At 47.6% G+C, this 26,940-nt stretch overlaps 2 protein-coding genes across 19 annotated transcripts in view; both read left to right on the top strand.

The window, feature by feature from the left end:
• Positions 1-16,807, top strand: part of RNF213 (ring finger protein 213) — a 48,050-nt gene extending 31,243 nt beyond the window's left edge. For all 5 annotated transcript variants that reach the window (XM_085240207.1, XM_085240209.1, XM_085240208.1 and 2 more), the window contains 28 exons: positions 191-372; positions 1,151-1,271; positions 1,366-1,466; positions 1,731-1,910; positions 2,472-2,635; positions 2,723-2,825; positions 3,536-3,650; positions 4,138-4,348; positions 5,330-5,520; positions 5,773-5,901; positions 6,687-6,797; positions 7,023-7,268; positions 7,859-7,940; positions 8,267-8,301; positions 8,644-8,738; positions 9,474-9,633; positions 9,911-10,085; positions 10,877-10,971; positions 11,133-11,384; positions 11,965-12,097; positions 12,748-12,831; positions 13,162-13,342; positions 13,476-13,677; positions 13,890-13,973; positions 14,265-14,462; positions 15,293-15,382; positions 15,497-15,675; positions 16,035-16,807. In XM_085240207.1, coding sequence (XP_085096333.1) covers positions 191-372; positions 1,151-1,271; positions 1,366-1,466; positions 1,731-1,910; positions 2,472-2,635; positions 2,723-2,825; positions 3,536-3,650; positions 4,138-4,348; positions 5,330-5,520; positions 5,773-5,901; positions 6,687-6,797; positions 7,023-7,268; positions 7,859-7,940; positions 8,267-8,301; positions 8,644-8,738; positions 9,474-9,633; positions 9,911-10,085; positions 10,877-10,971; positions 11,133-11,384; positions 11,965-12,097; positions 12,748-12,831; positions 13,162-13,342; positions 13,476-13,677; positions 13,890-13,973; positions 14,265-14,462; positions 15,293-15,382; positions 15,497-15,675; positions 16,035-16,188 — 4,053 coding nt within the window. In that variant the 3' untranslated portion in view covers positions 16,189-16,807. The remainder of the gene's footprint in view (positions 1-190; positions 373-1,150; positions 1,272-1,365; positions 1,467-1,730; positions 1,911-2,471; positions 2,636-2,722; positions 2,826-3,535; positions 3,651-4,137; positions 4,349-5,329; positions 5,521-5,772; positions 5,902-6,686; positions 6,798-7,022; positions 7,269-7,858; positions 7,941-8,266; positions 8,302-8,643; positions 8,739-9,473; positions 9,634-9,910; positions 10,086-10,876; positions 10,972-11,132; positions 11,385-11,964; positions 12,098-12,747; positions 12,832-13,161; positions 13,343-13,475; positions 13,678-13,889; positions 13,974-14,264; positions 14,463-15,292; positions 15,383-15,496; positions 15,676-16,034) is intronic.
• Positions 16,212-25,120, top strand: ENDOV (endonuclease V). Of its 14 annotated transcripts, none has more exons than XM_031556302.2 (11): positions 16,474-16,910; positions 16,999-17,170; positions 17,459-17,593; positions 17,810-17,849; positions 17,945-18,057; positions 18,174-18,242; positions 18,362-18,558; positions 18,849-18,977; positions 23,061-23,216; positions 23,707-23,783; positions 24,832-25,120. In XM_031556302.2, exons 1-10 carry the CDS (start codon positions 16,474-16,476, stop codon positions 23,777-23,779), a joined length of 1,521 nt encoding a protein of 506 aa, XP_031412162.2. In that variant the 3' UTR covers positions 23,780-23,783; positions 24,832-25,120. The 14 variants fall into 14 exon arrangements, 7 of the variants coding, with proteins under 7 accessions (XP_085096365.1, XP_010719612.4, XP_031412162.2 ...); XM_031556303.2 differs by having other exon boundaries at positions 18,365-18,558; XM_031556306.2 differs by lacking the exon at positions 18,362-18,558 and having other exon boundaries at positions 17,945-18,067; positions 18,174-18,237.
• The last annotated feature ends 1,820 nt before the right edge of the window (positions 25,121-26,940 follow it).

Below are 26,940 nucleotides of genomic sequence, written 5' to 3' on the forward strand. Positions count from 1 at the left end.
CCATGCTTTTGTGTTAATTAGTAGGGTGTGCTAATGATCTGAGCCATGAGCATGGGAACCCTAGGGCTTAGGATCACCAAGTAGGGCATTGTTCAGTGCTACATAGCAGAGCAGATTATGAGCCTTGGGCTCCCAGATAATTCTGAAATGTTGCTGCTGCATTATGCTTACGCTCTGTGTGTGCAATTAGGTTTTAGACATCTTAGCTGCAATTGTGTGTGCTGAAGAGCTGGAGAGCCAGATGGAGACAGCTCAACCAGAGATGTGGCTGCAGAAAGTGAAGAATCTTCAAATGCCAATTGAATTTATTTGTAAAGACAAGTTCTTACAGAGAAGTGATACTTGGTGCCAGCGGCTGCTACAACAACTCAAGTACGTACCACGGATCTGCTCACAGTCTTGATCTTTTGCCTTGCTGTTAGTACAGACTGAAAGCTGTTCTGGTGCTGCTTTTCTCTGATGAGAACTTTGTATACTTTCCCAGGTTCCAACTCATGAGGGTTATTATCAATTGCCAGATTGTTTTTCCTTTCTTTCCTTCCACAGATGCTCCCCTGAAGTCTAGCAATGTTATCCAGTGCATCCCAGCTGCATTCAGGGCAGGTTCACAGCTTGTTGGTTTGATGTTAATCAGCAATGTTTTTTCCTGCTTTACTCCATTCTTGTAAAGGCAGAGATGGGGAACTTTGCTGCCTCTGAGACAGGAGATTTATCTCTCTCAATTCAGACCGAGGAAGCTACACTGGTATCTTGCAGACCTTGTTTAGTTGAACCAAAGAGAAAAAAAATTGGTTCATGGTGATTTTTTTTCTTTTATAAGTTACTTCCCATTCTAACAGAAACTGGAGATGTTTGTTGTGGTCTTTGCTGTGCTGCAGTGCTGTCTGCAGGACAGATTCCCATGCCATAAACTCACTCACTACGTACTGCTGTGTGTTTTGTCCTTGACAGAAAGCTAGGCTTTGGTTCAGATAACCAAAGGGCAAATCTAAGAAGCTGCATGAGAACTGTAAAAAGAGCTGTAGTGGTGAGCATGAGAAGCAGATCATTAGACTGACCTGATGCTGTTCTGCCTTTCGTACTCATGGCACAGCCATGTCAGCTCTGAACTCCTAACTGTACTTCTGAAATCATGCTTTCCTTCCCCCAGAACCTGCTGGAACCGTGTTTTCTGCATGTCTCTGTTCATAGAACATGTGTTGCTTGGTACCAGCGCTTTGATGCCAGAGGTTGAGAAATTAGTGAAAAATCATACTTTGCTTCTTGCCAAGGTAAGCTGGGATGTGATTTCACCTCTTTCCTGTTTGCTTCTGCTGACTGTGTTAGCAGAGCTGAGCCACTTAGCATTGCCCCTTTCTTCTGCAGCGTTTTGACGAGGGTTCAGACATGAAGACTCATCCAACTTTTGTTGCAGTGATCAAAGTACTGTGCAAATGCAAGGAGGAAATCAGCAGCAGGCTCTACAGGTAACGATGCTGAGACAATCTGCACAATCAAGGAGAAATTTTGCCTGTGTATTCGTGAGCATAAAAAGCGTTGCATTCAATGTACTGAAAACCAGATGGAGAGCAGCATATTCTGTTTTATTCTGCACCCTGAGGCTGAGTGGATCAGCCAACAGGTCTTAAAATGTCTTCTCTGATTCTATTTGTAGGTGAACGTCTTATTCAAGACTTTCTTGGTAAGATAGCATCGAAGCAATCATGTTCATTGCTGTTCCTGAATTACAGGCATGAGTTGAAGCCGTGTTCCATCTGCCATGGAGAGCTCAAAGATCCAGTCGAGTTGTGTTGCAGCCATGCCTTTTGTGAGAAGTGCATCAGATCATGGCTAATTCCAGCACACATGCATTGTCCGTTATGCAGAGTTGCTGTTGAAGATGATAATTTAACTGTTAACAAGGAGCTCAGGTACTCCTTCCTGTCCAAGGTGTGAGCATTGCAGTGGGGCTGGTTGTGTAAGGAAATCCTGATTTGCACCTGTGAGGTCGTCAACTCATGCACAAAGGGTAGAGGAGGAAACTCTGCTCAGCTCTTCCTCATCCTGGAATAGACTCCATCCATTTCCCCTTCATTGTTTCAGAAGAGAAGAGAAGTTGCCTTTGGCCCATGTGATGAGACTCATTACAAAACCCTGCTAGCTGAGGGCTGAGGCAGCACTCAAAAGGCTGCAAGGCCCTCTCTGTGGCTGAGCTGGACAAGGGAGCTGCTCGTCACCTCAGATTGCTTTGTGATAGCACAGCAAAAAGCTCACAGTGCATGTATCTGGCATCACTTTGACAGCTAAGATCAAATGGCAATTTGATGTGGCCTTTTCACTTGGATGCTATTGAAGCGTTGCATAAATCCAGCCTTTTGGAAAGCTGGGAAAGAGCATCGCTTTGAGTTCTGCCCGCGTCTGCTTTGCTTCATCTATTATTTAGCTGGTTCTGTATTTGAACATTTTCCTAATGCTTTTCACTCTCTACCTAGTGCTGCCATAGCAAAAAATGCCCTGTTCCGGCAGAGGTGCAATAACTTCTTCATAGATGTGGTTACCACCATGTGTTTTAAGGACAATGAGCCCCCCGACACAGCAGTGATCCAAGAGCTCCTCAATCTGCTCTTTGTGTACAGGGACTTCCTGGAAGATTCAGGTGAGCTCCCTCCCTGGAGCTTCATGGAGCCGATTCTCTTGGCAGCTTCTCTCACCTGCCCATCCCATCCCTTCTGTATTCCCACAGATCACCCTGCTGCTTACACCAAACTTCTGTCCCCATTTGATGAGGAAGTGGATGAAACTCCTGTTATCCGCTCAGTGATGCTGAAGCTTCTCTTGAAGTACAGGTGAGCACAGTCAGACAGTTATTGGATGTTACACTGCAGGGAGGAGGTGGTGGTTCACCTTTTTCCTGTGGCATCATCAAATCAATGTTTCTTCTCCTTGCTTCCCTACTGCTTGTTGAATTTGTACCAACGACAGGTGAAATTCATCCTGCACCTTTGCATCAGTCTTGCAGGTGGGCTGACTTGCACGTGCCTTGTGTGATGTGTCTGATCAGTCTGTGCCAACACGTACCTATTTGTTCTTAACATAAAGCTGTGCTGAATGTGGATGGCTCAGGCAGCCTTGGAGATAGCTGATGGTTTTTCAGATCAGCAAAGCAGCACTCCTGATCCACAGACAATCAAGGACAACAATCTTTTGTGTGCTTACACAGAACTCTCCCTTCACAAAAGTTCCTCCACCTTCCCTTTGCAGTCAGTACATACAAAGAGCTGTTTCTCTAGTGTGATTGTTTCCTAATTCAGATTCCTAAAATAGAGCAGATGATTTATGCCCTGGAAATCCTTATTTGTCATCTTTGATAAAAGCACAGGTTGGAGGAGGAAGCTGGATGTTATCTGGTAGAAGGCAGCACAGCTGCTCTTCCATCACTTCCAAAGTGATCTCTGCCTGTCTGTGCCCTTAACTGGTAGTTTGATCACAATTTAGAACAGAATTAGCAGCCACCAGCATTGCAGCTGTGATAAGGGAGTGTTTCTTTCTCCAATAGCTTTAGTGAAGTGAAAAATGACGTGCAAGATTACCTGTCCCGGGTTGAGTGCAGCCACATCCTGGACAAAAGAGATAAAAAAGAGCTCTACTTGCTTTTTGTCAACTGCTTGGAGGTAAGACTTTGGCAGCAGAGCAGGTACGGGGGGGAATTTAAGGGCCACTTGCTCAGAACCTGTTCTCCAGTACATAGCTATGCTTCCCAAGGTAGGGTTTGTTTTTGCTGCATTTCATAAATGCTTCTTTCCCGTGGGCACCTCACGGGTGCATTCTTGTGAAGGGAAAGGTAGAGCTCTTGGAATACGTGCTGTGTGTTTCAACATGATTGTGCTCAGTCAGCGTGCTCTTAACTCTCTTTCTCAGCTACACGTGTGGGAAATAAAGCTTGGGTGTGTTGCTGAAGAACTGTTTGGTGATGCAGTAGAAGTTTGGGATGAGCTCCAGAAGGGTTCCAGGAAGGAGCTGATGGCAGTTGGGTGGGGGGTGTCACAAAGAACGTGGGAGTTTTTTGGCAAGGGTGCACCGGAGGCATACAGCACCAGTGCGTGGGGTATCGGACTCAAGTGGTTCTGCCACTCATGCAATGTTCTGCTTCACCTTTAGGATTCTATGTGTGACAAGTTTGAAGGCAGCCTTGGATGTGAGTGTGTTGACTCTCTGCTTGGTGACAGAGGCTTCCCAGAAAACTACCTCCCACAAAGCAATCAAGAAGCTCCTCAGGAATCATCTGTGGAATACCTGCAGGCAGTAGCCAAAGTTCGATGGTACCTGACTAAGGCTGCAGAGCTGCTCTATGACTTGTATGAGCTCCCAGGTAAGTAATTATTGTGCTATCAAATGGAAATGTTGTAGACAATGTAAAGTCACCGTGGGAGGTGAGCTGGGCACAAGCAGTGCTTGTGCTGCTGTGCTGGAATCTGTGCTGATGTCCAGCTGAGACAGAGTGCTTCAGCAATTTTCCCTTTCTTTAGGAGTGCCAGTCAGTATTGTCCTCTTCAGCGAGTGTTAGAAGTGCTCTGGTAAGGCTGTGCGATGCCAATGAGGCATAGCTGCATAGCAGTCCTGACTCTGAGAAAGAGAGAGATTCTATCCCCTGGATGCTAACAGTGAAACTTCATTTAGGACCAAGTAAATTAAACTTCATTAAGTGGATGAATGAAGCATAAGTGATACTTTAGATACATTGACAACTGTAAGGCTTCTGGTTTTGTGGGCATCTGAAAAGGAGGAAGAGATACTTCCAAAAAAACAAACTTTAAAAGAAGGTGTTGAGCTGCTAAGAGATGCTAACACAGTCAGTGAAGCATCAAAGCATGAAAATGACTTCAAAGGGATTTCAGAGTCCAGCTCTTGCACTGAAGATGTCAGGCCAGTGGAATGTATGCAGGAAGCTGTTCTTAGGGCACTCCATCACCTTGGTAGTTGAGCTGATGGAAATACTAAGAAAAATGGAAGAGCTCTGAGAATTAATACCAGTTCCTTATTGCTGGAGGAGGGCAGTAGAATACAGGAACACTCCTGAGCTTGTCCAGATGAAGTTTTGGTAGGAGTCACAGGAAAACTCTTTCATGTATTTAAGTCCTGGTTTCAAAAATGTGTTTGGAGTCTGTGTCCTATTGGAAACGTAGAGCAGATTTCCATGTAATCTTAATCTTAGAACACTTTGGTAATGACATTGTGTGTCAGGAATGGGTTGTTGGCCAGAGTTGGCCTGAGGGAACGCTCTAGATAAGAAAGGTAGGATGTATTTCTTTTTTTCCAAGGTAGGATGAATTTTTTGCTTTTCCTCCTCCAGAACAAGACCAGGTGGAGGAGAAGAAACATTACCTGGAAAATGTGAAGGTGTTCTGTGACGTCAGCCAGAATGACTGGCACCGTGTTTACCTGGTCCGGAAAATTGCTCATCTGTATGGGATGGAATTTGCTCAGAAGCTTGTAATGGAGGCACGGTTCAACTGGGTGTTCCCAGTGGAAATTCTGCAACAGGTAAAGAAGAAAAGGTCTGTTTGGAGATGGCCCTCTCCTGTCAGTCCTCAGTTAGTTCAAATGCTGCCTGGTTTTGGGGAACTTGCCACAGAGGGAGGTCTGTTTGGGTTGCCACACCTGTGTGCTGCCTCTTTGTGAAGGCTGAAAGGCTACATCTGTTGGGAGACAATGGTTCCTGCAAAGAGCAGCTTCTGCCTTGTCCAGTGGCAGGTTAACACCCGCAACGCTCACTGTGGGCTTTTCCCTTTGCAGGTACAGAGCAGTCAGTCTAACCACATCGATCGTTACCTGGCCTGTGGCAAGGGCTACAAAGTCCTGCGTGATGCTGTGGGGAAAGTCATGATAGAGTGCAAGCCTGAGGATCTATTAGAGGCTGAGAAGGTATGGCATGTTCTCCTCACCATAACCCTCTCATGGGTTCTGGATAACCAGCATTGAAGCTTTATATGTTGGTGTTGGCAGTGTCTCTCTGCAGTGGAGATGCCTGGGTTGCCTTTACTTGTGGAAGTTGCTGTGGCTTATCCTGGCTGAGATGCAAACATTTACTTTTATCACGTGTTCTGGCATCTGTAGCACTGAAATTCTGTTGGTTGCCTCATCCTTGCTTTTCTTTCCCTCTAGTAAATGCAGCAATTTGATTTACAGTGAACGTAGCCAACTGCCAGGAGAGAAGGCAGGCAGTCAGAGAAGCTTTCTGCCTATCCTTGCGCCTTGCCATGTAAAATCAACCAAGTGGTTTCAGTGCAATTGTGACCTTTTTCCAATACACATTTTGTATATAAACGTGTTCAGGATGTTTCACAAAAAATGCCCATTGGAATTTCTCCACATCACCCAATGCATTCACTGGTGGTGATGTTTTCCATCACTTGTGTGTTGATTTGGTTTGAAGGCAGGGGACCTTAGGGTGCTGCACTGTGAGATCACAATTCCAGCTAGATGAGAATAAAATACTGAAGTTTCTGATATCAAATCAGCTTGAAGGCTCAGATTACTCTTCTTGTGGCTTGGACAGCAACTTCTGCACCGTCCCTTCATATGTGGGGAGAGCTTTAATGCAGACCTACTGAAGCTTGCTGATCCAATAACCAGCTGAACCCTTGTGAATGTTCAGCCATCACAGCGCTCACTTCTTCTCCACTCTATCATGAATTTATCTTTTCCAGGCCTCTGGCAGCACCCCAGCTGTTCGATCTGTCCATCTGCTCCTGGCTATTTTCAGAGAGGTCACTGCCCTGTATGGATTCAGTGACTCAAGTTTTCATCCCAAACAGCAGGTAAGATGCTGCCCTTTGGGGACTTGTGACAAACACACTTCATCGGTCAGTGAGACATAAATCATCGGTGGAAGAACTTTTTGTTCTGGCTTATGCCCTGGTCAGGGCAAAGGGAAACTATTTTCAAAGTGGGGGAAAATGCAGCATGAGAAGCAGCTGCTAATCCTCCTCAGTTTGATGGATAATATCACGGTGGTTTTATTTCTTTCAAATATGTGCTTTCAGCAAACATATGCTGTGACTGAGTTCATCCAAAACTCCGAAGTCCTGAGTTCTCCAGACGTGCAGAACTTTGCGATGTCTCTTGTGATGAATACACTGCCATCTGTTCTGAGTGTGGATCCTCAAAGCTTCAGCAATAACGGAGCACTCATTGAGATGGCTGTTCATACTATGGCCGTCTTGCTGTGCGGGCAGAACCCCATCCTGCAGCCACTGAGGAATCTAGCATTCTCCCCACACAGCATGCAGGTAAAGAGATCAGCACATCAGTAGTACTTGGATGCATCTGCTGGGCCCAGTGTAATATCATCATAGCATCAGCAGACACCAGCTCGTTGTTTTAGTTGTGAATTTCTGATGGGTATTTGAGTGTTGTTGCCATTAAATAACACAGCACTCAGCTCTGGACTGGCACCTTTTCAAAGTACTTCTGCACACCGAGCAGTATCAGGCAAATACTTGTGTTGATGTCTGAGCGAGTCTGAAAGCAGTTGGCTGATAGCAGCATGGAAACCTGTGTTCTAGAGGATAACAGAACTATAGGATCTGAAGGATCTGCTGCTCTGCTTCTTCTGGCTTTCCAGACGTAAGGCAGCACGCTATTAGACACCAGGGTACATGAGGTCACTCCAAGAGTTTAGGATGTCTAGAGAGTGCATGTGCAAGTCTTGACAATATTCAGGGTAGCATTTGAAACCATACACATGCATCACACCCTTCATCTGCACTACCTCTTCTTTTAGATACCATGATGGGGAATGAGGACAACGAACAAATGAGCTGCTGCTACAGTAAAGAATTAATTGAGATATTCATTTGTCACCTTTCTTCCTCTTTAGCACTCTTTTCTGCCTACGATGCCAGAAGATCTGTTGGCTCAAGCGAGAACCTGGAAAGGGCTGGAAGGTCTGCATATGTACTGTAAGTGCTTGTGACTGACTGGCTTTGAAAGAAACTGAAGAATCCTTGTTTTTGAATTCCTGATACAAGAACAGACATCATCTTCTTCTCGGCATGAGTTATTCCTCATGCTTCCATTCCATGTTATTCAAGGAGAGAAGCAATAAAAGCTTCCTCTAGTGTCAGTGTGGGCCTTCCACACTCTGTTGGGCTTTGGGAACATCAGTGCTTTCCATTAGGCCTTGAAGCATATTTCTAGCTTTAAGGTGATGGTCCCCGTGATAGGAAATAACAGGAGCTTCATAAATAGCTCTGTTAACGCTGTTCTATTTTCTCTCTCTTCACAGTATGTCCAAATGGCCACCCCTGCACTGTAGGAGAGGTAAGAGTTTGAGATTGGTAGGTTTTTTTTTTTAAACAAATAAGATTTGCAACAATAAACTTTCATATTTTAGTTATTGCTGAAGTTCTGTTGTACTGCATTTCATCCTATAAACTCTCTGCATTGCCAACTATTTTGCCACTGTAATGTAAAATTTAGAATGGCTCTAACCCAGACGGTACCATAAATCTGGGAAGTAAGTCAGCCAGAGGTCATTTGCCCAGTATACAGCAGTTTTTGAGATAAGCAGCTACAGTCTGGATTTTTGCTTTGTTCTCTCTGCTCTTACTCTGGAATTCAGTGTTCTCTTTTTTTTTTTTTTTGCTTTTTGCTTTTTGCTAGTGTGGCAGACCCTGCCAAGTTGGCCGTTGTATCGAGTGTGGCTTAGAAGTTGGAGGGCTTAATCATAACAAACTGCCTGGCTTTACAGAATTCCGGTATGCTTTGATTCATTCACCTTCTCAGTGCTAAATGGTATTGTACTTACCTGTTGTGCCTTCAGAACAAAAGTTATTGCCTCGTGCTGCTACGAGGTGGCACGATTCCCTACTAGCTCACATGTTGGCCTATTGGAAGTGGAATGGCTGAGCCATGAGGGGTGCTGGTAAAACTCTGAATTTCCAAAAAGTACATTAAAATAAGAGCTTGTTAAACTTTTAGTTGAAGCTTTTCAACTCTGTTCATCTAAGCTGATGTATGTTGTGTGGTTCCATAGTGGCATAGAGCAAAAAACTACATCTTGTTAGATGGCTTATCAAGGCTGTAGAACCAAAACTGCAGGAACTACAACTTGCACTCCCTCCTCCTTCTCTGGATTTGCACTTCCAGCCCTTGCATAAAAACCTTAAGGTCTGAAAGTCTGACAGTAGTGGCTTTTCACCTGCCCTGCATGGTGCTGGCTAATCCTGCCCGACAGGGCTGGGCATTGCCTCTTTCATAGAATACGTAACAAGAAGAGATGTCCAACTAAAAGAAATCAGACAGCAAAACTAAGGGAACTAGCTTATTTGCATACAAAACTGTCTGAAATTCTTCATTCCCCTGCAGCACTCTTAGTTGGTACCTTTTATGGCATTCAGAGAGCTCATGATCAGAAAGATGTTGCTGGGTATTGATAACCTCATGCGTTCTTTTGTCAAGGCAATAATTACTGTACATATGCTTTCCAACAGGAGTACTGAGGACAGAACTCAAACTGGCCACATACTTGGAGATGCACAGCATAGAAGAGGACAGGCAGTGTCTGATCGATCCATGACCCCGGCTGTCTTCGTTCTGATCCGCTTGCTCACACATCTAACGATGCTGCTGGGAGCCACAAAAGATCCTCAGGTATCTCCCAGTGGTAACTTCAAGTGGCAGCATGAAATGCAGTGAAATCTGTGTGATGCTGGTCCTTTTCGTCACATTGCCTAGTGATAAGGGTACAAGACCCACTCACTCCCCTCCTTGCCTAGCAGGGAATGTTGGTTTCGTCGTGCAGTCTTGTGTGCATACCTGCCTTTGTTTGTTCAATAGGTGGAGTAGAGACTTTCTGGTAAGACTGCAGTTCTTGTTTGATCTGGGCGGTGTTGGCTGTACTCATTCTCTCCTTTTTGTCACTCTTTAGTCACTGAGAAACATTATCAAGCCACAGGTGCGCAACTCGGTGACCTTCCTGCAGCAGCACATCCAGGAGGATTTGGCACAGCTGACAAGAATTTTGGGAAAGAGTGTGGATGAGACTATCAACATCCTTCATCTGGTCCTAAGCAGCCTTCTGAAGGACCAGCACCCAGAGCAGGGTAAGGAAGCTATCAGCCCTATCACATCTGCAATGTTGGCATTTTAAGGGCAGCAGTTATTTTGCTTTTTTGGTAAAGAACCATTTCCAACAGGCAGTAGCTGAGCTGATGAGGAAGATGCAGGAACGTGAGGCTTGTTTCTCACTGTAGGGAGTGAAGAAATTTCAGCTGTGTACCTCTATTTTGGTTGAGTACAGGGGTTTTGCAAGTCTTGATAAGTAGTTCTGAAAAGGAATCGTGGAATAAATAGCCTCGTGATATATTGACAGAGTTCTCAGCTCACAAGCTGAGGTGCTGCTCAAAGCACAGTGCTGTGTATAATCGTATGCTATTCCTTAAACGACTGCCAGGAAGTTATAGTTGATAGAATAGGGATGGCAGAGTCTGGCTAGCAGTAGAATCTGGAGCTCAAGCTGACATGAGTCATTGTTGTAGGGTGATTTATATGGAACAGCCGTATTTTCAGTGTGTGACAGCACGGGCCATTATTCAAGTTCTGTTCTTTATTCTGTCGTTGCTCCTGGTCTGACCTTGAACAAGTTGTTTAACCTTTCTGGGATTCTGAATGACTTGTATAAATGGCTGCATCATTTGAATGAATGACTGAAGTCTCTGAAAGCACACAGTAATCTCAGGCTGTTCTGGGTGATACTCGGCTAGACTGAGATGCTCATTTAGCTTCCAGGACCTCTGTAATTGCTCCTGGCTCATCATGCAAACTTGCTTTGGGAATCTAGGCTCTTTCTGCAACTGAAGTGTTACGAACATAACTCTTAAATATTTCTTTACAGGGCCAGTTCAGTTTGATGGTGTGCTTTCCACCAAGGAGAAAAGAAACAAATGGGAAGAAATCATTGCAAGCACAGTTGTTGTTCCTGAATTGGAGGTGAGAAATTTGTTTTAAAAACCTTCAGTAGCCGCTTCTTTAGAAATCTAACCTGCTATAATACCCGTGTTCCCCTTTTCATCCAGCTATTCCTAAACCTGAGCTATTTAGGAGTTTAAACAAAGCTGCCAATTCTGATAGAACGTCATTCTTTTATGCAGGACTTGGATAAAAAACTTCTGAAGTTAAATGAGCAAATTCATGAAGATGAGAGAATCTCTTCCAATCCAGTAGTGAAAATAGTTTATGGGGACCCAGTGACCTTCCTGTCCCAACTGCCCAAGGACAGCCACATACATCACTCCAAGATGTGGAGCAGCCGAAAGAGGATTTCAGTGGAGAACCTGGGCCATGTAGTCCAGCAAATGAACGCCAAAGACACAGTCCCACTCCTGTGGAAATTCCTGCAGAAGGTGAATGTGATACAGGGGTGAGACCCCACAATGTTCGGATATCTGTCCACAGACTCACAGAATGGTTGAGGTTGGAAGGGACCTCTGGCTCTGTCTTGTCCCACTTCCCAAGCCTTGTTTATTAAAAATGAGGTAGGCTGTTGCAGGAAACCTTTGTGCATTTCTTTACTTTTCCAAAGGAGACATGTAATGTCACCAGTTTATTCCAGGATATGCTGAATGTTCTTTGGGTTTGCTCCCTGTGGGAGTATGAGGACAGCCAATGGCAGCACACCACATCCAGCAAAACCTGAACAGAGGCCAAGGCGTTTCTGCTCACGAGCATGAGCAGCAAAATCAAACTGAAAAAGAACAGTAAAATTGCACAGAAATGATTGGGAAGACAAAGTCAAACTTGAACAGTGTTCTAGCATTTGATTATAGTGTCTTCCTCATCATAACCTTTGATAATCTTGAACTGCACGTGTAAAATATATATATATACTTCTTTGTAATGTCTAAAAAGTAATTCAGTAGAAGTATTCAGAACTGCATTTTGTCCAAGGACAGCTTTACTTACGGGTCACGTTTCTCCCTCCAGGAAACAGAACTGAGGCTGGTAAAATATCTGCCGGAGATTCTGGCTCTTCAGAGAGACCTGGTGAGGCTGTTTCAGAACATCTCTGATGCCAAACGCTGCACGATCAGAGAGTTCCTCAGTGAGCCCGTCTCAGGTGAGAAGATGCTGCCCAAACTGTAAATTAGTGAAACAAAGTGCTTTAGAATGATTGCCTGGAGAATCCAGCTGATAATGGAGGTGAAAACTCCTGTTAAACTTGCAGTCTTTTCCTTTCATCTCCTGTCTGGATGAGCTGGAGGCCTTGACATTGGAGGTTTCTTTTTTAAAAACCATAAAGTGGTTTTAAGAGAATTACAAGCATGGGAAGGATGGTTACAAGGGGTAGGGATGCTGTTCAGAGATAGGTAAGGTGAATGCAGCTGTGGGTATGCTGAATTTCTGAGCTATGCCCTAGAGTGGGGCCTTCCTAAAAGGTATGAGAGAGGTCGATCCTTTCTGGTGCTGGAGAAAGAGTTTGTGACAAATCCTTCAGTTGCCCTTATATACAATTGCTTCTGCTCTTGAGTACTTGCAGAACAGTTCTTAAAGGTCATGCAGAGTCAGAGTTTTGTAGCTTGGGCCAACTTAACACAATAATAGAAGAATAAACAGAGCAAATGACTCCATTTCATAACATTAGGAAACTGTTTAATGTGCATTTAGGCACTTCTGATCTGTTTGAACAGTGGTGCTTTGAAAACTCTTGTATTACTGGATTTCATGGTGTTGCCAGTAAAAGGTGTTTCCTGTTTCTGGTGTTCCCAGATGTGATGTGGGTTCTGTTGGAGAGGAGAGTTGATGTGTTCCTGTCAGTTTGGAACAAGCTGAGGTCATCACTGGATACCAATGGTGAGTGTTCTTCTTTCCCAGCTCTGCTCTGAGGGGTGGAAATGAGAGAGTGCCTGCTGTCAGACGGGTCCTTCAATACCATTGGTGGATTTCTCCCATCAGTTGCTGAAATGCATCCTCAAAACTGACCTTGGCCATTAAAGATTTAAAAAATATGCAGTGGAAGGCTTTTCCCCTGCTTGTAATGCTTCCTTTAGCATTACAGGGAATGGAACGAGTGCTGCTTTCTTTTCATGTTGCATACTTTCTCCTACCTGTGTCAGCTCAGGAGAGGCTGCCTACCGTGGGCTCCAGGCCACCTCAAGGAGCTTTCAATGCTTTTTATTTCAGGGGAATTTAAACTTCCTAAAGGCTACTGTGATGCTGACCTGACCCTGGACAGCAAGCTTGAGGTCCTTCTGCCACGTCGGCAGGGACTGGGCCTCTGCTCCACAGCCTTAGTCAGTTACCTCATCAGCCTGCAAAATGACTTCATCCACTCGGTGAACAAACACATCAAAGAAGATGATCGGTACGTGGCTCTTGCAATTAAGCACTTTTTGGTCTGTTTTATCAGCTGCCACCACACGGTCTGCTTTCCCTGCTTCACAGAGGCTTGTCACTGTAAATGGAGACAATTTTTTTTTTTTTCCCCTCTTCTTCAGGTACTTGATCAGTCCTTCAGAAGTGGCTGACCTTCACTTGATCAGTTATGAGGTCGAGAGAGACTTGATTCCTCTGATCTTATCCAACTGCCAGTACAGCATGGAGAAGGGAGGGGAGACATTGCAGCACGTTGATCTGGAGAGGATCCAGCAGCAAGTCATCAGCAAGTTCTTGCAGGGGAAGCCGCTCATCACCCTAACGGTAGGACAAGGCAGCTAGCTATGTTTCTAGGCAGCCAGAAAACAGCTAGCAGGCAACTAGCTGCTGCCTGGCCTGCAGTTGTCTGCAGGGCTCTGATGATGTGCTGGCTGTTGCTGGAAGCCCTGCAGAGTTTGCTGCAGCAAAGCATATGCTGTAGTAGCAGGGTTAGCCATGTTACAGAGCTCTACAACAAATGGTTTCTCTGTTGACAGGGAATACCAACCCTCGTTTACAGACACGATTGGAATTATGAAGAGCTATTTAATGATATCAAGAATAAGCAGCGTCTGCATCAGGTGGGTTTCTGCCCTGGAGGGAACAGGGCAAGCGTGTGAGCCCTTAAATGCTAAGAAGTCAGGCGTGCCTTGCTTGCTTTGCCAATCTGCTTTGAAGACTTGCCTGCTAATCTGTTGGCATGCCTTCATTATGCACCCTGTAGTCGTCTTTTGTCAGTTAGGATTTACAAAGCAAAGATGTATTAGGCATTCTCAGTTTCCTAAATCTGGGGTTCTGTTCCTTGTCCGGGACTTCAGCAACTTGAGCAGCAGTAAGGAGTGGTTCTAAACTAACAATGCTTTGGTTTTCAGAGTGCACTTCCCAGTTCTGTGATGAATGCTATCAGTGGGGAATTACAATCTTATAGCGATGTCTGTGATGCTCTGTCTGTCACTGAAATTGCCTTGGAATTTCTGGCCATGGCTGGAGAGAACACTGAAATGCTTCTGACTGACTACATTGAAAATGTTCTGCAGATGGGTGATCAGACAAACTCTCATGTACTGCAGGTGAGTCATGAGAACATAGTTCATGTTCTTAAATGAAAAAATATGTACTGGTTTATACTAAATCCAGTCAATGACCTCTGAGCTCATTGAAATTTCTAATTCAAGCTGAATTAGAATGTGTTAGGATTCTCTCCCCACCATACTTGACAGCAGGGTAGAAAACAATTTTCACTTCCACTGCAGCTGAAGTTTACCAGGTGGGAGCATCCAATGGTTCATGACACTCAGCAGGTTCTTGCAAAACCCTGCAATTGCAGGATGTGTAGAAGGTCAGACTCCTCTCTGCAGCTCCGTGCTTTGCTGCCAGCACCACCAGGAAGGGTAGTAATTAGGTGAATGTCAGCATAATTAGTTGCAGTGCTAAAACTGAGAAAAAGGAAAAATTTCAGTCACGAGTCAGCTTTTAGCAACATTGGTTTGCCTGGTACTGAGCAGGATGAAGATAGCCCTTTGCTTCTCAAGGAGTGAAAGGGGAAGATTTTGCCTCCTACTGACGTGTAAAAAGGTGCTTTTGACTGATGGTGGGCAAAGGCACTATGTTATGACAGTTATGTGACACAGGGAACGGGAAAGTGATAGAGGTTTTGTAATATTAAGTCACAATGGCTTGGGTTGGAACCGACCTGAAGGATGGTCTGGTTCCAACCTCTGTGCTGTGGGCAGGGACACCTTCCCTGGATCAGGTCAGGGTTACTCTGCCTTCTCATGTGGTTTCTTTCTTAGTGGGCATCTTCCTTGTGCTTGTACTCCTCTGCAGTTTTGCCCTGCATGGGGAAATGTGGAGGAAGAACAAGCTCCTAAACGTGTCCCTCGCATCCACTTTCTTTCAGGCCCTCAGACGATGCCACCTAAAGCACATCATAGCCCTATGGCACCTTCTCTCTACCCACAAATCTGAGCAGCTTCTGCGCCTCAGAAGGGTAAGATGGGCTGTGTCCTCAGTGACTGCTCGGATGTCCTCTCACCTCTAAAATGAAGTTGCTCTATGTGTGTGGGTTTTGGTTCTTTAATTTGTTCTCTCGTTGCGTTTTTAGGATCCTTTTGAAGACATCAGTACAGAATACAAAGCTGATCTCAGTCCAGAGATGGCCAAGCTCCTCAACACCTACCTTGTCCACTCAAGGCTGGAAACCTTCCTGCAGGAGCTCCATAAGATGATCATCCTGAAGCTGAAGCGTGTCAGATCTGCAGATGAATTCAGACCCACGTGGGGGTAAATGGATTTGTGCAGCCCCAAACAACCCACACTTAGTAACAACTTAAGCTTTTCTGCCACTATGAAAATGCTTTTGATGGAAACAGTTCTGTTAGCAAATGGCTGCTCTGCTGGCCATGTAGTGTGAGCACTGCTGTTAAGAATATGCAGGGCAGTTGTAAGCTGCCCTGTGTGCTTCTGCCTCTTACATGGGCTGTTTGGGGAATACTACAGCTATCACTCAGCTGAGCACGCTTAGCTTTCTGCAGACACAACTGACAACACGATGCCAACCAGCAGCATCTCACTTAGGGCTCATTAACCCACAGAATGCTGTATCCCATCTATTAACACTGCTTTTACTCTTTGATTTCCAGCGTGAAGGAATCGCTCATTCCTCTCCTCGATGAAAAAGACTCTGAGCTGGCTGAGGAGCTGCAGGACATGTTCCCAGATGAGATTCACCTCTCTCATGTTGCTGCCACCTGGAAAGCAGCTGCAATCTTCAAGAGAGAGCGTAGGGAAAGCTGAGAGTGCCCACACTGCCCTCCCCATGCACAGGGGCTGTAGTGCCTTGATTTGCTGTTGGTGCCAGTGAAATTTGGGAGATTCAGGGATTGGTGCTTTTTTTTTTTTTTTTTTTTTGCTGTGTTTGTGGGTTTCGTTGGTTGTGTTTGGTGTGGTGTTTTTTTTTGTTGTTGTTTGTTTTGTTTTGTTTTTGGAGGAGGTGCAACCAGTGTGAACGTGAGATGTGCAATAGAAGAGGAGGCGGGGGGGAGCTCCTTTCCTCTGAGGGGTCTCCTCTGAAGGAAGAAGATGGATATATATATATATATATATATATTTAAAAAAAAAAAAAAAAAAAAAAAGCATTGCTCCTTCAAGGGGGGAAAACTTTTTCGAGCTCTCTGTTATAGGGAGTTTTTGTACTCTTGGTTTCTCTTAACATGTGGTAGGTGCTGGGCGAGCTCTCCCAGCCCCCACACGGCCCCTTCTTGCCCCAGACTTCAGAACCAAGACAGAAACCAACCGAACCATTCCTTCACATCCATTCCACCGCCGCCCTCAGCCGCTGCCCCGGGCAGCCCCGGCCGGTTCCTCCCCGCCGCAAGGCGGCACTCTTCGTTTCTCAATAAACCGCGGAAGCGCGCTCCGTTGCCGTCTCTTTCCGCCCGTCTGCTTTGGGGGTGCTGGGGGGAGGGGGAGATGGACCCGAAGGCGCTGCCGGCCGCCACGCTCCGCAGCTGGGAACGGTAACGGCGCCTGCGCGGGATGCGGGGTGGTGGCCGTCGGGGCCGGGAGGGAGCGAGGCGAGGCGCTGAGCTGTGCGGTCCCTCGCAGCGAGCAGGCCGGGCTGCGGGCCGCCGTGGTGCCGGAGGACACGGAGAGGTGGCAGCGGGAGCCGGGCTGGGCCGGACTGCGGCGGGTGGGCGGCGTGGATCTGTCGTACGGCAGGGGAAACGACGGCAGCGCCTGCGTGTCGCTCGTCGTGCTCAGCTACCCGGGCCTCGAGGTACCGTTGGGGCGGGGGCGCGGGGTCACGTTGGGGGTCGAGAGGAGGAGTTGAAGCCGAGCGGCGCTCGGTGCGAGCTGCTGTGATGGGCTGCGCGCTTCTGTCTGCCTTCCTCCTTAAATTTGGGGGAGGGAGCCGGAACGACGCGGTTTTTGAAGTGCCGAGGTCCAGAACGCGATGCCCTTACGAAGTGCTGAGAGCAAAGGACGCGAGCCGGAGATGTCTGCGGCCGGGAGCTGCCCAGCAGTGCCTGCAGGTTGCTGTGTGCTGCCTCGCTGTGCTCTTCAGGTGCTGTACGAGGATTGCCGGATGGTGGCTGTCAGTGCCCCGTACGTGGCAGGATTCTTGGCCTTCCGAGAGGTGCCTTTCATGGTGGAAGCTGTTCAGAGGCTTCAGCGGGAGCAGCCCGAGCTCAGACCTCAGGTGCGACACGTTCCCTTACCCCAAGTAGGCTCAGAGTCCTGCTGTGGCTGCACGGTCTGACCGTGTTCTGCTGGTAGGGCAGACAGCGCAGCACTGAAGTTGCATTGAAGCAGCTGGTGCAATTTTCCTGGGGACCAGGGATGCTGAGCCAATGTCAGCCAGGTCTGCTTTGGCTTTGGGAGTCCTACTCTGTGTGGGTTTTCTTGCCTTTTTCAGGTGCTTCTTGTGGATGGGAATGGTCTGCTCCATCAGAGAGGTAGGACTGCACTGGAGGCTCTGCTCCACCAGCAGCATCCGTTTGAGATTCCGATCTTGTGATCTCCAGCAGTTATAGTGCTGTCATCCCGGTAGGGTTTGGTGTGGCCTGTCACCTGGGAGTCCTGACAGATCTGCCGTGCGTTGGAGTGGCCAAGAATCTCCTGCATGTGGATGGCTTGGCCAAGGATGAGCTGCACAAAGAGCAGGTGAAGCCAGGTTGGGAATTTTTTCCACTCTCTTACAGCCCTGGAGAACCAGGACAGTCACAATTATGTACTTCCTCACTGTGTAATTTTTGACCTTGAGTGTTTTTATGCCCTAGATTCGTTCCCTGCAGAAGAAAGGAGATACTTTCCCTCTGATGGGCACCTCGGGGGCTGTCCTTGGTATGGTAAGCCACAGGCAGTTTCCTGTTTGCTTGACCATCGTATCTTCTAGCTCTGTGTAGCTGGGAGCACTGGGGGATGTTGTCTGAGCAGGTGGCTGGTAGCACTGATTTCCCTTTTCCAGCAGCTCAGACATCCAGAGAAGGAGTTGGTGGTTCAGGTGTTGTTCACATATGGGGCTGTGACACCTGAGGTGCTGTGTTCCAGCACAGTTTCCATGAACCACAGCGTTAAGGGAGAGGTGCCAACTCTGCAGCACCTTACCAGGATGAACGTAGGAGCGCTGGACTCTGAAGAGAGTTGCAGAGGGAACAAACGGGTGTAAGAAACTTCCTTTTACTGGTGTTAATGTCAACACAGCCTGCATTAGCAAGTCTCGTTGCTTCCCAGAGCAGCAAGAGGCATTTGGGGGTCTCGGGGATCTAAAAGGGCAAACGATCTCTGTGAAGAGATGCTGCAAAGCAGAAGGTTAAGAAGGTTGGGCGTTACCAAACACGGACCACCTCCTGCTTTCTGAAGGCAACTAGCTAGCCTATGATTCGTCTGCTACTTTATACTTGTTTGAAATAAGCCTCTTAAGGATTTGATCTCCACTGTTTCTTAACGTACAGGCCCTGCGAGGCTGCAACAGCAGCTCTAAACCCCTGTATATCTCAGTGGGCCATCGGATATGCCTGGAGACAGCTGTGCATCTTGTCAAGTCCTGCTGCAAATACCGGATCCCAGAGCCCATCCGCCAGGTAGAAAAGCAAGGGAGCTGAGAAAGGGGAATGCAGGCCTGGGGCAGGGAAGGAAGGCAAGTAGTCAGTGGAGGGAGCGTGACAGCTGTGGATGCCAAGCCTGTGTTTCAGAGTCCCGGTTTGCCATCCATCTGTAAGTGACAGTTCTGCAGCGGGCACTTTTCTTGCTGCCCTGTTCTCCTCAGCCTGTTGTGGTGTTGTTTACGTGGTAGATCCTTCCATCTTCCTCACTCCTTGTTTTGACGCAGTGCTCAGAAGCAACACGCAGCCTTCACTGCAGACCCAGCCTGACTGATGTCTTGGTTCCTCTCTGCAGGCAAACTTCAGCGGTGCTGATGTTGTTAATACAGAGGAGCTGGAAATGCAGTTCCCTCGTGCTTTGAGCCTAGCACAGACCGCAGTGCTGCTCCTGTGGGCTTTTCTCTGCTACTGCACTCTGCAAGGAACTGCGGGCTCTGGGGCGGCAGGCAGCCAGTAGGTGACAGCACTGGATCGCATTCAGTCAGCCGCAGCTGCCACCTAGGCTTTGCTTCATGCTAATTAAATCACAGCAGCACTTGGAAGAGGGATCTGGAGAACTGTAAAGCCTTTGGGACTTTTAGCCTGACCCCTTTTGGGGTCACGCTGCTGTTAGTAACCCAGTGACTGCCTGGGCAGCAGGGTCTGTTCAGATGTCCCTGTTGGTAACGGTGCTCTGGAACACGCAGTTCACGTTGCTACACCTCCATGCTTGTTAGGTGCCTGACCACCTTTGCTCTGCAGCCCCTCAGAGCAGCACCGAGATGATCCTGTTGGGCAGTCTGCACACACAGGAGCTTTTCCTTGGCACTGCAGTGTTTTCTGAGAACAGAGTATTGAGTCTACAGTTATAAAACACACAATCTAACACCTTAGAGCAAAACAAACCTTGAGGCATCCATTCCAGAACTAGAGTTTCTGATCTCATAAACCACTACCTGCCAGACGGGAGTAGGCTGATAGATCTTCTTATGTAACCTCTTCCAGCAAGGGACAGATGCCTCCGCAGAGCTATAAGCTCTCTCTGCAGTTGGGCAGAGGAGAAAAGCATTCCCTTTGGAAACAAAAAAGTGTCTCGGAGACTTTGGTCACCTTTATTTAATTTCTAGCTTTTTCCAATCCACTAACTTTTTATTTCAAGTGATGGAAAGAACTGCCATTCCCTCGCAGGGAGATTAAACATTCAGGAGGAAATGAATGTGTTTACTGTAGAGGTAGAGGAGTGGGATCAGAAAAGGACACTTAATGTCCCTTTCCATGGGACATCTCCCCATCACACTTCTGTGTGATAACTGTCATAGGTCTTGATGTAGGGCAATGCTGGAAGCCTCAGCTTGAGCACCTGAAGCAGGAATTAGGAAGCAGAAGGCTGTGGGGAGTCCTGCCCTGTATGACTTCCTTCCTTTTTGCTATAGGGTCGCTCCAGAACAGGTTTGCAGACCTGGTGGGTGATACACTTCCAGCTTCCCCAGTGTCCAGTAAAAGACCTCTGCAATGTTAGCACTTGGTTTCTAAGTTCTGGTAGCCCCAGAAATACAGTGATTTGCAGATAGCTCAGCTGCCAGTACCTTTTTGAGGTGGTGTTTATGGCTTGTAGGAACACACTGCTATTCTGCTGCATGTGTAGTGCTGTCAGATCTTGTGGGAACTTAAACCTCCCTCTTTCATAGGGGTACGGTTGGTCAGCCTGTGTGGGTTTTTGTGGCATGAGACTGATTTGCATTCAGCCCACAGCGTTGTCGTGTTGGTAAAGGAACTGGCTGTGATGCAGGTGAGAGGGGTGATCTTTCAGAGGAAGCAGAGAGAAATTGATTATCTCCTTCAGTAAATATTTACATCCTGCTTAGTCCACCTTCCATGTGTGAGGCTGAGCTGGGAGAATTTTGTTTGCAGAGGGGTGATCCCTTCACCCAGACAGCTGGCGAGATTTTGAGACACAGGGTTGGTCCTTTGGAGCTATCCCGGCAAAGGTCAGTTCCTGTGAAGTCAGTGCTAGTTGAGGTGGGCAGAAACCGTTGTCTGAGAATAGTAGGCAAAGCATTCAAACTGGAACAGTGGCAAGCTCTCCTGAGAGCATCTGCCCTTGCCTACTTCTAGCAGGGGTCGGAAGCCCTCTTTAGTGTTTGCCTACGCTCTGAGCCTGCTCAGACCCAGGATCCCCATGCAGTGTGGAAGCTTTTAACACTCTCCATCTGATAAAGATTGCTCTGGGACTGATTCTTCTGCTCTTGCTGCTTCAGCTTCCTGCTTGGCTGCATACCAGCCTCCAGCGCACTTGATGATCCTTTTAGCTCCAGCTGGCATCTTGCCCAGCTGGTTCCTGCTGGCTCAGGAGGTGGCTGGTGGGGCAGCCTGATGTTGCTCCAGCCCACCAGAGAGGACAAAAGTCAGCCAGGCCAGAGCTGTGAATTTCTGCTGGTGGTATCATATGGAGTATTACATACTTACAAATGCAAAATTGAGAAATAAGCCATCATCCCCCTTCTGTGTGGCATTACCACCTGCTGCCCTGCAGGAACATCAGTACCTCATGTCCCAAAACTCTTACCACTGAGGTGTAGCCCCCCCGTGCAAGCTTGCTGATCACCACCACACCTCATAGAATAGGCAAAGCAACAATTCCAGACCCTAATGCCAGCACTGGGCCTGGCTGAAAATAGAAACAATCTGCGAGGATTATTACTGGACAGTTATCCATCTTATTGATTAGCCTCTTGGTTAATACGCTGGGTTAAGCTGTCTCTCAGCAGTGTGTTAGGAGTGAGGACCAGCCAGTAATTTGCCACCTAGTCAAGCATTAGCTTATGTTACCAGCAGAACGTGGTTTGGGCTTTTTCTTACCTAGAAAAATAGTTTGTAGACCTGAGTCTTGCTACCCTCGGTCTCCCAGCAGGGACTCTATTGAACAGCCTCTTTCCCTTGTTGTAAAATACATCACGTAATCTCTTATCCTGAAGAGTGATCAAAGTTATTTGTCAGTTCGGTTATGAAACTGTCCAATTATAGAGAGAAGGGAAAAAAATCTCCCAAACAAACCACCCCTTATGTAAGTATTTTTTGTTCTCGAGCTTGCAGAATTGTTAAACAGTGGCAGAGCTGCATTTCCAGCAGTAAGCTGGCAGAGTTGCCACCTGAGAAGCCTGACTGAGAGCTGCTGGGATGGATGGATAGTGGGGAGCTCTTCTGGGGCATGGGAGAGACTCTTCAGAAGTAGCACAGAGATGAGCAAATGCTTCAAGGACAGCCACCGGGGATGTGCTAACCCACTTTATTAGAATGATCATTCTATTCTGTGAAGCTTTTCCAGCTGGGAAGGTCACAGGCTGCTTTTTAAGTAGAGAGAGAGAGACTCTTTCTTTGAGATGGGGTGCAGCAGCTGTTCTAAAATGTCACGGGGTAGCAGCGTTCTTGAGAAAGGAAGGCTCTGGAAAAGAAAAACAAAACTTTAAGGGAATGTTGAAATCAGCTGTCTGTTCTCAAAGTAACCAAGAGCCCAGGATCTGGGTGCTTGTATTGGCATTCAGGAGCCTCAAGCCCGATGTGGAGTAGCACTGAAAGCTGAACAGTAGTGCTTCTAGGTGATGAGAACATCCAGTCGGTGTCCAGCAACACTTTCTACTCCTCTTGGGATTTCTGCTGGTGTTTTTGCCCTGCTCTTGCTGCGTGCTGGCTTGTACTGTTGATAAGATCAACTGAGCAGCAGCTCAGTTCTCCTGGTGTTCCCAGGTGGTTTTGTGTATATCAGAAGCAGAAGGGGAGAGATGGCTGCTGGCAGGAGCAGGGATTTGATAATGGCTTCAAGGAAGAGGAGGGCAGTAAAACACACGTTAGGTAGAATCTCAACATTACACCTCTTACTTGTGGCCCCAGGGGAGGTTGTACTAGAAAGCAGAGCTCATAGCACTGACGCAGTCTCGTGTGTTTACTGCTCCCCTTGGCAGCTTTGCTTTTGGTCTCGCAGGCTGGGACAGTGTGAAAGGTGTGTCAGTCGGTTGCCTTGCTGCCAAGAAGCGAGTGTGCTTGTGCCTTGTCTCTGTGTTTACTGGATGTTTTTACCTGCTTTAGATGCATAATTACCATCACACAGCCAGCCCACCAGGCGCGAAGGCAGGATGAGCCAAGTTCTTGCCTAGGGAAAAGGATGTGCAGCAGTCAAGTGGTGTGCTTCTCCATCTGTTGCTGCATGGTGCAACTGCTGGAACAGAGGAAGGAAAAAGATGGGTATGAGAGTTGGCAATGCCAGCTTCTCTTTTCATCCCACGTCATCTTGACAACTTGCCTGCTGTATCACCATGTTCCCAAGCTCTTAGTGGCCCTCCCCATAGCCTTGTTCCCCTTCTTAATGTACAGTTTCCTGTGGAGAAGGCAGTCCTATTTCTCAGCTGGTTTAGTGACCAGAAAAGTTAATTCTGTGTTGAACATCACAGAGTCAGAGCTGCTAAGACCATGGATGACTTTGGAGTGCTGTGACCTAGAAGGTTGCAGCCCACAGCTGTTTGCAGTGCCCATGGCAGTCCCACTTAGCATGGTTCCAGGACACAACTTCTGTTTCACCGAGGAAGGAAGAACACAGCTTCCTCTCTGCAAGTCAGCTAAAGGCTAATTAGGGCGTGCTGGCATCAAGGTGTGCAGAGCCATCCAGAGATAACTGTGGGGAGACACCAAACGGGTGGCTCAGTCCCTCTTCACTCATTTTCCTCCTTAATTCCAGGCTGACATTAGATCGAGGGCGTATATTCAGAAGCAGATGTGTTCCCCACCAGCAGTTGTACCTTCCGGGCTAAAGAGGTAGGTGTGTGGGCAGCCCAAGCAGCTGCCTCTCCAAAGGGGATCTGCTCATGTAATGATCTTCAGTAATGGCATTAAAGGGACGGGTGGGGTAACAAGGTGAGCTCCAGTGACATCAGGACATGCTGCCCCCACAAAGGGTGATTTCTGGGGGTGATTGTGGCCATGTTACTTCACACGTTTCTTGTGCAGAGCACCGTGTCCTGGGCTGGGGAAGGTCGTTGGGGATTTGGTCTCTTTCCAGCACCCATGATAAGCAAAGCACTAACGCCCACAAGTGTGACATGAAGGTGAACGGAAATATCCTGCGAGGTGCTGGTTTCTGTTGCCAGAAAGCAAGGGGAGAGTCAGGCTCCCTCACTTTTACATCATGTTGGCCAGTGGCTGCTCAGTTAAACAGCGTAAATCCATAGCAAGTCCACTGATGTGTGGGAGTTCCTCGTGTTGTGAGAAGGCTCTGCTGCCTTTTCAGCGCAGTTCATCAGAGTTTATCATTGGGTTCCCTCAGAGCCACAGCAGGTTGGACAGACACCAGGTTAGCACTGTCTGAAGGGCTCTGGGGTGAATGGAGTCTGTCAGAAACTCAGAGCCCACCCCACTTTGGGAGTTGTGCTGAACCAGAAAGTGAAGATTGCTGGTGGCAGGAGTCAAGGATTACTTGTGCTGAGATGAGGCACCTCACAGAGATTCCTTATGACACCTTTCCAGTGCAGCTTGTCATGTTCTGCTCAGCTCTTCTGTTCTCTGAATCATGAAGCCAGAAACAAAAGATGAGGTTTTCTGTTCTAGTGGTGTTGCACAGTGCAGCCAGGCCATGGGGGTGGCACTGTGCTGGTAGCTGGTGCTCCTTGCTGCTGCTGAAACCTACATAAAGACTGGCTGGTTTGGGGGCGTGCACAGCAGAAACACAAAACCTATTCCATTGGTGTCTGCGTGTCTCAAAACTTGTGCATCTGAGCTTGTAAACCTCTAGGTGACATAATAGTTGGTCCTCTTGGCTCCTTCTTTTTTTAAGTCTCTAATCCTTCCTGTTTCCTGTTTCTTGCAGGAAAGAGAGAGCTGATCTGGAGGAAAAATCTCATTCTGGAAGAGACGATGAAGATGAAGACCCTCCTCATTGAATCTGCAGACTGTGGTTGTGCAGAGGGCAGCAGCTGTGTGCCACCTGGGGCAGAGCAGCACGTGGCTCTGTTGGTCAGCACAACACCAGCAGCGGTGCTGCACTGTTCTGGCAGTTCACAGCTTCACAGCTCAGCCTCTGTTAAATTTGTTACTTGATGTTTAGACTATATTTTTCATTGTTTTTAAGCACTGTAAATACATATATTTACTTGTAATTTTGCTGTAATTTCCTTGAGTACTCGGGTTGTTGCAGGGAGGGGATTGTCGAAGAGACACTGGATATTAAGTTAAGCAACCCAACAAGCTGCAGAGCTGCCCGTTGGCTCCCAGCACTTCTCTGGGGCATAGAGACTCTCTTGAGGGTTTTGGAATGGCCTCCAGCCTTCCTTCAGCCTGCTCTCCCTCTGTATATCTCTGGGGAACAGAAGCACAGAACGCAGCTCCTGCTGGTCCTGACAGACGGGCAGGGGACACCGTGTTTCAGGTGGGTGTGTGACTCACAAGGGAGGGGACGGAGCCAACAGTCTGCTGTGTGCTTTGGAAGAGGCTCAGAGGTCTGAGCTTTGGTACCTGAGAAACTTTCTGTCTGTTTGGTGTCAGTGGTTTCTGCGTGCCAGCTGCCTCAGTGTCTGGGTGGAAATCATTTGTGCTGGGCACACGGTGCTCTGGTGTTGCTGATGGTGCTGGGAAATGCTCTGTATTGCTTCTGAAGTGCAATCCTGATATGGGGGTGTTATGAGAGACGGGTCTGATTGGGGTTACTGTGAGCCTCCCCATAGCCACTGAGGTGGGGCTTGTGGTGTATATCAGCTCTTCCTGAAGAAAAGACCTCAGGAAAAAGGTGAATTTCCCTTCAAGGAGAACAGGCAGGGAGGTTCTTGTTAACACACAAATGGGTCAGGATGGCCAGATTTCAGGCCTGGATTTTTGCAGTTTGAGTCAACCCCAGGAGCACTTGTGTCAGGTCACGATGGAAGCTCTGTGGCCAACATGTTTGGATGACCACTTGTCAGTTAAGCCCTTTGTGAAGCTTTGCATTAACAGCAGAGAGCAGAACAAACACTTTCTGTTCCTGTATAAAGCTAGTGTAGTCTACTTTGCAAGGCTAAAGCTTTTTCTCCAGTGGTGTGGGTTCTTGGTGGTATGGGGCAGTTTGTTCCTGTGGATGCCCCATCCCTGGAGACATTCAAGACCAGGCTGGATGTGGCTCTGGGCGACCCCTGCACACAGCAGTGGGTTGAAACTAGATGATGATTGTGGTCCTATCCCCAGGGACTGGTCCATGGGAGGGAAGGAGGGACTGGCAGCAATTGGTCATTGATGGAATTCTCTTTTCCTCCAAAACCGTGCTGGTTCCTTTGTTGTAAAGACAAACCCACAAGCAGTCAAAGTTTTCAGGCCCTGAGGAGGAGCGTGCCATCTCCTGGGAAGCCTCAAAGCAATTTTTTCACATGGGAATTCGCTGTGGGGGTGGACAGAGGCTGGGAAGAAAGGGAAGTCACAGCCACGCTGTGCTCCTCTGATCTCTGCGCTGCGTGGGATCAGAGGGATCCCTGTGCCTGGCAGGGAGAGCCAAGGGGGAACCATTTGGTTCTGTGTGACCCCACCGTTGGCACAGGGCTCCGTGGCTGCAGGCTGAGGGCACTGCCACAGTACCTCTGGAGTGTGGCCACATCCTGAGCAGCAGAGCAGCTGTGTGCAGCGCCCGACCACTGAGCAATGCATGCATGTGGCTCTGTGAGCCCAGGCTGCTCTGGGTTATGGGGCTGAGGGGTCCTACAGACCACACTCTGCTCCACCTCACCCTGCCCTGTGCCCTGCGGTGCTCGTGGCTGCCAGGACCTGGGGAGTCAGTTAAACAAAGCATATAATCCCCATGTTTGGTGCCTGCTGGTGGCTCTGAACACAATAAGGGATTAACTTGGTCTTTATCTAATTGGTTTAAAAACCAGGGAAGGGGAAATCGCTTTGTGAAGCATGAAACCTCCTCTTAATGGAAACTCAGAGACCAGAGCTTGTGTCCTTGCTAAGGAAA

The sequence above is a fragment of the Meleagris gallopavo genome, chromosome 20 (assembly GCF_905368555.1).
Source record: "Meleagris gallopavo chromosome 20, MGAL_WU_HG_1.1, whole genome shotgun sequence".
Taxonomy (NCBI): domain Eukaryota; kingdom Metazoa; phylum Chordata; class Aves; order Galliformes; family Phasianidae; genus Meleagris; species Meleagris gallopavo.

Coding starts and splice junctions, on each gene's coding strand:
- ENDOV (XM_031556302.2), top strand. CDS start 16,474: ATGGATATATATATATATATATATATATTTAAAAAAAAAAAAAAAAAA. Junction 18,243..18,361: donor CGGGGGCTGTCCTTGGTATG/GTAAGCCACAGG, acceptor TCCCTTTTCCAG/CAGCTCAGACATCCAGAGAA. Junction 18,978..23,060: donor TCCCAGAGCCCATCCGCCAG/GTAGAAAAGCAA, acceptor TACCTGCTTTAG/ATGCATAATTACCATCACAC.